Raw genomic sequence first — 10906 nt, forward strand, 5'->3', positions numbered from 1 at the left:
GTATACCATTCACCAACGTTCCAACCCTTACTCTTTTTATATATAACCTCTTGATTCCTATTCGGCTTGTGTATGGTAAACATTGATACATTTATGTAAGGCCACACCAATGTAATTGCTTGTTTTACGGATTTTTGGACTCCAAAATTTGGGGCGAGCGAGCGATTTGAAAATTTTAATAAAAAAATATTTAATTTGCAAATTATTTAGGCGAAGCTTGAAAAGTAAAGGCGAGCGATTATAATTTTTTTTTGTAAACATAAAATAATAGATTTTGACAATATTAAAACTTGATTTATCACTTGTACTTTGACATTTCTTTAATTTCTGAAGTATTTTTTTTTCCCTGTTCACCAAGAAATAATTAAATCTGGTCTATGTATGTGTGACTGACAATGAGACAATTCTCCATCCAAGTCATAATCAGTTTGGTGGCAATCCCTTAATGTTATAAATATCCCTTTTACATGTTTTATGAGGGATCAATATAAGTTAGTTATAATATATTTGTTTGTACAAAAGGGCTCATATTTTCTCATAGAACTATATATCTATCTGGTATTAAATAGTCAAAACATGTCCAAGAATTTAGAAATATTCCTGGACTTTAACCATGTTAACACATTTACTTCAACAGTTTAATATTATTCAAAATAAGTGGACCCCTCTTTTAGAAAAATTTGTTTAAAATATGATGTAACTCTCCTCTTTTTGAGTACAAAATTCTAAGTGTTCAAAGGTGTTGTATAGAAGAACTATACAAATCCTTGGTATTTCTATTTTCTTTTCTACATCAGTAAAATGACCCCTTGTCTGAGAAAGGGTTGTTCTCAACCTGATAATAACAAACACAGGTAAAAGTACGACCTTTTACACAGGGCTTTGATACAAACCAAACAGCAAGCTATATTAGCACCCCAAAATTATTAGCGCACATAATTCGAATAGGAAAACCAACGATCTAATTTATATATCTAAACGGGAAAATACCAATGAACAACATCGACAAACGATAACTGCTGAACGACATTCTCCTGAATCAATCAGGACAGGTGCATAACCATGCAGCGGCTATGGATAGTTTTGTTTCGCCAGCATACAATATAATTGCAGTTGAAGGCAAATCCTTCAGAAGTTCTTTGTACTTTATTCTAACAACGAACAATTTTTGATAGGGAATATAAGTAAGGGGGAAAGAAACCAATTTTTTGTTCTTCACGGAAATACCCGCTGTTATAACTTTTTATCGGAGCACTCCAGGTTTCATGCTGAAATTAATATTCTCACAGATGTTTACACAGTGTGGTGGGGTGCTTTTATGTTTTAAATCGTTATATACAGGTTAGACTGTGATTTAAAAACAAATGTTGATATCTTCTACTAATATTTACAAAAAAAAACGGTGCGGGAAATGGACATGATTACAATTACGGATGCGGGAAGCGGGAATATAAAAAAAATAAAAAAATTGTGTTTTGAAAAAAATAGGTGCGGGCGGGTCCGTCGAACAAGGGATCAAATTGGTGTGGCCTAATAGTTATTGTATATATTTATGTTTAACATGTGGAATTTAAGGCGATCTTGTAGCGACAGCACAATCCTATACTGACTGTGTATGGTTTTTTCTACAATATCAAATTAAGACAAATTTTATTTTCGCAGGAGTTAAAAGATAGAGTAAATAATTGGTGGCATTATCTTTACTGAGTTCAGATAAATTCTGATTCATAACAATATAAGGAATGTCTTTATATAACGGGACGTAATTAGGAAACCAAAAACAGTTATATTGTATCCTTTATTTCATTGAAAAGGGATGGACCTCAAAGAATAGGCAAAATACCTGACATCGACCAAAATGATTTAAATATCAAAAATAAGTCTTCATAGCAATTGAAAACAAAATCATAAAGATTTGAGCAAACATATCAGAAATTTAAAGACGGATCTTTTTGATTTAGTTTAAAGAAATTGTGAAAATCCCGTTTTCATTTTACAAATTGAATCTAGCGAATTACACTTTTAACACGAGCAACACAACGGGTGCCACATGTGGAGCAGTGGGCATTTACGCGTCCGGGGCAACTAAGATCACCACTAGTTTTTGGTGGGGTATGTGTTGCTTAGTTTTCGATGTTTGGTCTTGTGTACTATTATTTGCCTGTTTGTCTTTTTCTTTTTTAACCATGGCGTTGTCACTTTATATTCGATCTATGAGTTTGAATGACCCTCTGGTATCTTTCACCCTTCTTTTAAAAAGAACTTCAAAAAGCAACATTACAAAAACTAAATTTAACCATCATATCCTTCTCTGACTGCAATATATTTCATGTTAGTTTGTTTATAAAAACTGAATAAGATAAATTCTAGCTTATTATTTAAAAGGAAGAAAAAGGACAATAAAATTACAATTGTATACCGAACGATTCCATGGCTCTTGTAGTGAGTGAAAAAGGATTAATTTATCTATTAATATATATTAGGAATTTAAAAAAAAAAATTGAACGGTGGATTGCTATTTGTTTGCTTTATAATGTTTTAATATATATATTGTTATAAAATACCGATATAACAAATAAAACTTTGAATATGTTTTCGTTTTATTTTAAAATGAAGTACTTTTTTCCAGAACTTTTCTTACAAATATTAAAAAAAATAAGTTGAAGATAATCAGTTAAAAGTTAAAACACAAATGAGGAAGAAAAACGCAATTGTAAATCAGTTAAAGTAAGCATTGGTTTTCTTCTTTTTTATAACTTGAATTTTATTTTTTGGCAGAAAAGATACGTGCTTATCGGTGTTGACATGGATATCAAGTATATGGTCAATTTGATAATAATCCAGTTTGCAAAAGTTATAAAATTATTTGAAAGACTAAGCATTTTCTTTTCCTAGGCATAGATTTCCTTAGCCGTATTTTGCACAACTTTTTGGAATTTAGGTCTTTAATGCTCTTCAACTTAATACATGTTTGGCTTTCTCAATATTTTTATATGATCGTTACTGATGAATCTTATGTAGTTGATCTTTTTTATTTTTATGGTGTTACAAAAAAAAAACGGAAGATGGTCAGTTGACAGTTAAAACGCAAAAATCGAAAGAACCTGAAAACGCAATGGTAAATCAATTATTAATGATACTTAAACTGTTTTTAAATGAAGTGAATTATATTTGTTTCCAGCACAGATAAGTGCTTATATATATATATATAAAAATATATATATATATGTTTTTAAGCTTACCTGGTAGTACAATGAGAAATGCATGCATCTTGTCCTCGAATGAAAAAAACTTTCACAATCTTATTATTTTATATCATCAGGAGACTAATTATCATTTATAAAAATACGCTAATCAATTCATATCTATTTTTAACTTGATTTTTTTTTACTTCCATTACTATGCTAAATTCATTTATTTGACTGGAAACTATATTTTATGCGCATGAAGAAGAAAGGAGTCATGAATATTTAGATTGTTAACGCAGACAGGCTTAACTAAATAAAGATAATCTATATCGTTTACATCACAACACCATTGTTCTGATATAAATCAATTGTTGTAACTATAAGGGATTTATAATGTTTGAAATATTTTTTGTATGTTTTGATCCTTCCATTTGTGCTTTATCTTTTCAATTTGTGTTTTTGATAATTATATATTTTCTGTTATTTAATTAAAGATAAGACAGGGTTATTGCCCTGAAACTTGTCTAATAATTGTCTGGAGGAGAATACCAAAGAGCACGAGCTTGAAAGCACAATATGACATACTACCCATATAAGTGTATCATTACTGCACTTTATTGTGTTCATTTGATATGTAAGTAAAATGATTTTAAAAGTCTTGATATAATATACTGTTTTTTAGCGTTAAGGGCCAAATAATGGCTTTAGTTATACCTCCGTCTTCATCAATACATCATTGAAGGGTATATGCTCATTCTAATATTAATACAAAATTAATAGTTTTATCCCAATTTCCATGTCCACTGAACATAGAAAATGATAGTGCGATTGGGGCATCGGTGTTCTATGGACACATTCTTGTTTAAGACACAATCTTCATTTGTTTTAAAAAAAAGATATAAGCATTTTTGAAATAATATTTGACACATTCCACATTTCAATTCTCAATTTTATTGCCAAATCATTTTTTGTAAATCACAAAATAAAAAGTTAATAACTCTATCTAGCCTGTTCAAAGGTAATCTTGCGATTTCTGGTGCTAAACCTATACAAATCGATAAATAGTTTGTTCACATCCTGGTGACGCATTCATTCTGGAGAAAAACAAAAGAAATAAATCGGATTTAGTTTTCATTTATCCTTACAGGACATTGTCTATCATTTACGAAATAGGCCAATAAATTTAAAACTATTTATAACACTGTTATTGAATGTTCCATTTGTCATGTTAAGTTCTTTACGTCGAACTTAAGACCACATCTTTCACACGATTGAGGAAGAATGGCAGCATGCATCAGTCATCAATATTTATAAAGGTGAATTACGTACAAAGGCTAAAACTAAATATTGATATTGGTATTATAGAGCTTTGTGTCTTGTAAATAAAACGTTTTTGATCTGTTATCTATGGGCTTACTTCCGAACATATTTGTTTAAATTTTAAATTTACTTTTACTAAGTATTTTGATTGTACATATTTTTGGTTTTGTTTTGAACGGTGGTTATTTTGATTTTGTATGCCAAAGCCTGAATAGCTACGTTAAGTGATTTTTTTATAGTTTGCTTTTAAGTAGCATAAAACTTTTTTAGTTATGCTTTGTCGATAGACAGATGTCAATCACCATAGCGTTAGCTGTTTTCCTATTTCAACTTTCTCTTCTGAACTAGACGCTGCAAACTGATATGTATATGGGTCCTTTACAAGTTTATGCATTTGTTTTAAATGGGCAAACTTAACATTAAATATTGTATCATATCTCTTTTAGTCATATAGACCCTAACGTATTCGGGTACTTATACAGCTTTATGATTCATTTCACTGTGTTTGCAGTTTTAATGTTCGTTATGAAAGTTGATAATAAAAAGTGCTTCGAACATACGAAATTTAAAAAAAAGTTATTTTATATCAGACATTTTGTTCGGGGAATTTCGTCCTTTCCATGTATCAATCATTATTTACGATTTCTATGTCAATAATATAAATGAATTAGGTTTGAGATATAGTTCGTTGTCTTTGATATTTCGACTATGTGAAAGGAGAAGCAGTTTGAGTTTTTGTTTATGTCAATATCGAGGACAAGTTTTTTTTTTGTACCATCTAAATGTTGAGCAGCTAAATATCATCAATTCAAAGTACTTTTTACAATGTTTTGACAATAAGCTATTTAAATCCTCGTTCAATTCATAACTGATTTGGTCTTTCAACTGTTTTGGTTCATGTCAGTTTGTTTTCGACTTATGAATAAATCTCTTTGGTATCTTTTGATACTTCTTTGCCTCTTTGTTTATTTTTTATTCGTGTGTCGTTCGAATGCCGTTGACGTATTATCCATTTGCCTTTTATTCATAACCAACATTGATTGGCAACATATATATATAATACCATTCTAACTAACAAATCAAATGATATTCAACAGCAACAGCCACGAGGTTAACTGCGGCACCGGATGCGCATAAACCTTGACAGATTGAACGAAAAGAGATTAGTTTTCTACTGTGCTGGTGTTTAAATTACGGATTAACACGTTTAAAATGAAACTTCGTATTCCGTAATGTCGTCAAATTTTAACAAATAAAGGCAACAGTAGTATACCGCTGTTCAACAAGACAGTTGAGAAACAAGTTAACATTCAACTTAAGCAGATTTCTTCTTTTCTTAATTCGAAAAAAAACAGAAATAACATGGACAAAAATGTCTTTACATATTTTGTTTTGAATTAATATTTTGTATTTCATTTGGACCAGACAATACAAGTTAATTATCTGTCATTGCCGTACGGTAAATATTTCAGACGTCCACAAACTGATTCTGCTGGATAAACAACAGCATCATCACGATCTGCATCTCAACCAGGCACGTATTCCAGTTTCTATTTTATTCTACTCTTATTTATTCTGATGCAGTATGGCCATTTGTTCTTGATTACGACGTAAGATATCCAGATAATTCTGTTTGCCATCCGTCATAACATGTTATTTTTCCTGATATCATTGAAACGGTTGCTTTTATAGACCGGAATAAAACACATGGCATATCATTACTGGATAAATTATTTGGAAAAAACTGGTAGATATCTCAGGTCCAACCAATATGTCCTTCAAAGTACCAAAAATATTTTTTTCTAAACCCTTTACTTTCAAAAGGCCATTTTAGTGTAAACTATTGATCATAGAATAAAATTCTACATGAAATATTATCAGTAATTGTTTTTAAAAAGCGAAAATATTTTTATTTTAAACAAAAAATAATGAAACAATGTTATATTCAAAAAATAGAAGTCCATAAAATTGAGAAAAAAAAATCAAACACTGTCAACCAACGTAACATGTGTCAAACAATTGCCTTTTCAAATATTTGTACAGAAATTTTCTGATGATTCAATGTAGTTCTTGAAATTTCATACTAAAACGTTACAATGAAACGAATTTAACTGATTGATTTGATTGATTTTTGTCAATCACTTCCTTTTGTAGAATTATTAAATTTTAGCTCCAGACTCGAAACAGACCCACAAATCTGAAGAACCCAGCAGAAATAATATTAAAACAATAGAAGAAGAAGAGGAGATTCAAAAACCACACAAACGTGATATAATCAGTGTAAATAGCACAACAGTATATTCGTGATATGCGCATTTATCCTTAAATAAACATAAGGAATATCCCCCCCCCCATTTTTTCCAAACCGGACATTATCTATTATTTTCTGGAATAGGCCGATCGAATTCAATTTATATGTTATAAAAACAGTTATTAAATTTTTTGATTGGTCATGCAGAATTCTTTACATTGAACTTCATGCCATATATTTCAAACGATTGAAGTGAAACAGCAGTATGAATCGCTTATAAATATTTATAATACTAAATTACACACACAGACCACAACTAACTATTGGTATTCTATAACGTTTTGTAGAAAACGTTTCTTAGACATACAATTTATGCGCTGATCATGACAATTATAGATATTCACTATTTTTTCTATTTTCGAGAAAAGAAAATGCCAATTACTGAACGTATTTGAACTTTTGATTATGCCATTCCGTTATGAATTTCCCTTGGAGATCGGTATTTTTGTTATTTTACTTTTTGAACTTTTAACTGACATCAAACCCAAGACTATGCTGCATTAAGTGTTAACAAAATAAGTTCACTTTTTAGATAGACTTTCTCAAAAATTTTATAAGTAGTGCTTACTACTATAAAACTACAATAGATTTTTTTAAGCTCGTCACATAAATTTATATATGTCTGAGATCAGGAGCCTCATTAGTGCATGTTTTTTGTTCTTAGTTTGTCATTTAGGAAGCTATGGTTTTGCCAGTATGTCTTTGTTAGTCTATAGTTTTAGGACAATTTAGATTTTGGCATATCGTATACACATACTGTATATATATACAATATAAGGTCAATGTCAGAAAAATATCAACTTTTTGTAACACAAATTTCAAACTTATTTTCATCCTTTAATGAACCCCTGACTGTGGAAAAAGTATTCCATGATTAAATTGGCATTACACAAAATATAGCTGTGTTACTATATTGAGGAAATAAACACAACTAATTGCAGTATAGATATATATCAAATATAGTATGCTGAGCTAAACCTGAAGCGAGATTTCATATTAGAGTTATTCATCCTTCTGTATTTGATATAGATGAAATGTATTTGTAACTGGAAAACCATAATAGATAAAGACATAGGGACTTTTGATTACAAGTCCTTGGTTTTCAAAAAGAAACGAGTTCAAGGTCATGTTAAAAATTGTGTTGGCGTATTGACAAATCAGAAACCAACCAAAGGTCCAAAGATTATTTAAACCCAACTGGTCATTAAGCATTTTAACAACGACTATCTTTGGTAAAAAGTGTGTGTTGACATTCAAATAATTAAACTGTGCTGCATTTATAACCCAATAACGATAAATAGTAGAGACATAGGGTTTTTGATTTGATGCCCTTGGTTTCTGACCTTGAAATTAAGGTGAAGGTGGAAGATAGTTTTGGTGTTCTAGATTTGGACTTTTGCTGTAAATAAACCTCAAAAAAGTCAGCCGGAAGTGCTCTATTGTAAATTTAAAGTAGGCTTCCATGTAATGATTTCAAAAAAGCCTAGAACTATATATTTTTGAAACAGGAAGTGATAATTTGTATACTGGAAGTAGGACATATCTCTTTATTACAAACAAAATTGTATAGAAACCATCGATTTTTTGAATCAGCGTAAATTAAGCTATTATTTACACCGGAAGTGACTTTGATTTTACAAAAAGTGAAATCCTGTCTCCTTTGATTTATACAAAAGTGTTTTAAGCATTGCATTTTTGGAAATCAATGTGAAATAAATTAACTTTTAACATCAAACAGTTTTGGTTTCATATCAAAAATAAACTTGGGTGGAAAGACCATTTGTTACCTTTTCATTCTGTTTGTTTTCGTCAAAAAGACTTTCAAATCATGTTTATCTCATATTGTATTGTATAGGCAGTTGTGTTATTTTCTGAAGAAAGAAGCTATATGGTTCTAAAAAGTAAGGCGATACTTAGGAAATTAACAATGATAATATCTTTTTTGTGGTGCATGTAATGATTTTGTTGATCGGTAGACATTCCATATCCTTTGTATTTCTATCAAATGTAGTCGAAAACCAAAGCACCCCATTCAACGAAAGAAAATAGACGACAGACAGAAACGTAACAAAACTCTACAAAGAAATTAAAGATTTAGCATAATAAAACCTTGAGAATAAACTCAGAAGCCTGTGGTGCCTGACTATTATTGTAGACTGTATTGTTGACCTCTCGTTTTTGTGTCGTTAAAGTATCCCTTACATCTGTTTTTGTACATGACCAATAATGCGTTACATCATATAACTCAAGGTTTGCATATGGTTTTTGTTTATATTTTGGGGCGTATTGAAGCTAACTTTGCGGTATATGGTGTGCTAAGTCTTGAAGGTTGTATGTTGACCTTTAGTTGTTAAATTCTACTTCATGTGACTTTGATAATGGGAAATTATTTGATTCGCAATCATCCCACATCTTCTTATTTTTAAATTACAGAGTGATATTCTAAAGCAACAACCATGATCATAACTACGAACCAGGATAACCCTTTGTAATAATATAGATTGAAAAAAAAATCATTTGCCTGTGCTTTAAATTTAAGATCTATTTAAAAGTTAAAAAAAATCGCAATCTCTTTTCCTTTTTATCTTTCAAGTACATATTCCAAAACGACATTAAACTATTCAATGTCGTTTTAAAATTTGTAAATTACCCATAATATAAAAACAATGTGAGTGCTTGCATATATTTTATTTCAATTATGTATTTTTTTGTCAGTTGGAGCAGACAACACATGTAAGCTCCCTACCATTAACGTACGGTGGACATTTTAAACTTCCACACGCAGCTTCCACTGGATACACGACAGCCTCGTTACGGTTTGCATCTCCACCAGGCACAGAATCCAACTTCTCATCAACACAGATATATTCTGATGGCGTACGGCCATTTCTACTTGCCTGTGACATGAGATATCCAGAAAATTCTTTATGCCATCCGGTATGACATGTAACTTTACCAGGTATCATCAAGACTGTCGATCTTTTAGACTGGCAAACAGCACATGGCATATCTTTATCATGAAAATTCATTGAATATGGCTTATTCTGACCGATTTCATATTCGATACCATATAGTCTTCCTGTCCATGTGTTCACTCTACCATCATAATCTTTCCATTCAGGAATCTTTGGTAAACACAGAGCATTTGCACCAGACCCACCAATGTTGTGGCGCTTTCCAGCAGCATATCCTACAAAAAGTTCAATAAAATAAAAAAAAAAATGCACACTATTAATATCACTCAGTCAGAAATAAGTCAGGTTTCAGATGTTACTTAGTTGTCGTTCGTTGATGTGGTTTATAAGTGTTTCTCGTTTCTCGTTATTTATATAGATTAAACTGGTTTTCCCGTTTGAATAGGTTTTACACTAGTATTGTTTTCGGACCCTTTATAGCTTGCTGTTCGGTGTGAGAGAAGGCTCCGTTTTAAGGACGGTAATTTTACTTTTATAATATTGCGAATCGAGAGTTATCTCCTTGGCACTTACATCACCTTATATCTATTTATAACATAAAGTAAACAAGTCACATGACGGTAAATACACTTTCCTTATGTACTTTAGAAAGTGTTTTTAATTTAGACATTTGATTTGTATGCACACTTATTCTTCAAATGTTTCTATAATGGCGCTATTTATTAGAACCACAGTAACAACATACCATCATAAACTAGCTTTGACTCCTCTGGACATGATGTTTTCCCCCATCTAATATACGTCTCACCTGACTTTCCTAAGGAAAAAAGGATCATATTTAGATTTTTGATGAACATTCATCATATATTAAGGCACGAATCATATTCTACACCAAACCTATCAACGTTGTTATTTTAACAAATGACATTGTAAGATTTAAACGATGGAGAATTGCTGTTCATATAGTAAAATAACATTAGCAATGTGTTAAAAGGAACAACATAACATTATTATTACCAAGAATAGATTGTAGATCTTCCAACTTCCTTTCAATTTCTTCTATGAGATTGTCTGGCTCTCCAGCTCGACAACAAACACAGTAAAAAAACACAACCAAATTGATCTTTAACATGATAATGCGATATCGTTACCAGTAGGCTAGTATAGTAGGT

General features: G+C 30.8%; 1 protein-coding gene across 1 annotated transcript; it reads right to left on the reverse strand.

Moving 5' to 3' along the window:
- Positions 1 to 9491: 9491 nt before the first annotated feature.
- On the reverse strand, positions 9492 to 10906 carry LOC139523749 (uncharacterized). Its single transcript, XM_071318005.1, has 3 exons — positions 10752 to 10906; positions 10480 to 10551; positions 9492 to 10009 (listed from the first exon to the last, which is right to left on the reverse strand). Exons 1-3 carry the CDS (start codon positions 10864 to 10866, stop codon positions 9531 to 9533), a joined length of 666 nt encoding a protein of 221 aa, XP_071174106.1. The 5' UTR covers positions 10867 to 10906; the 3' UTR covers positions 9492 to 9530.

The sequence above is a fragment of the Mytilus edulis genome, chromosome 1, assembly GCF_963676685.1.
Source record: "Mytilus edulis chromosome 1, xbMytEdul2.2, whole genome shotgun sequence".
NCBI classification, from domain to species: domain Eukaryota; kingdom Metazoa; phylum Mollusca; class Bivalvia; order Mytilida; family Mytilidae; genus Mytilus; species Mytilus edulis.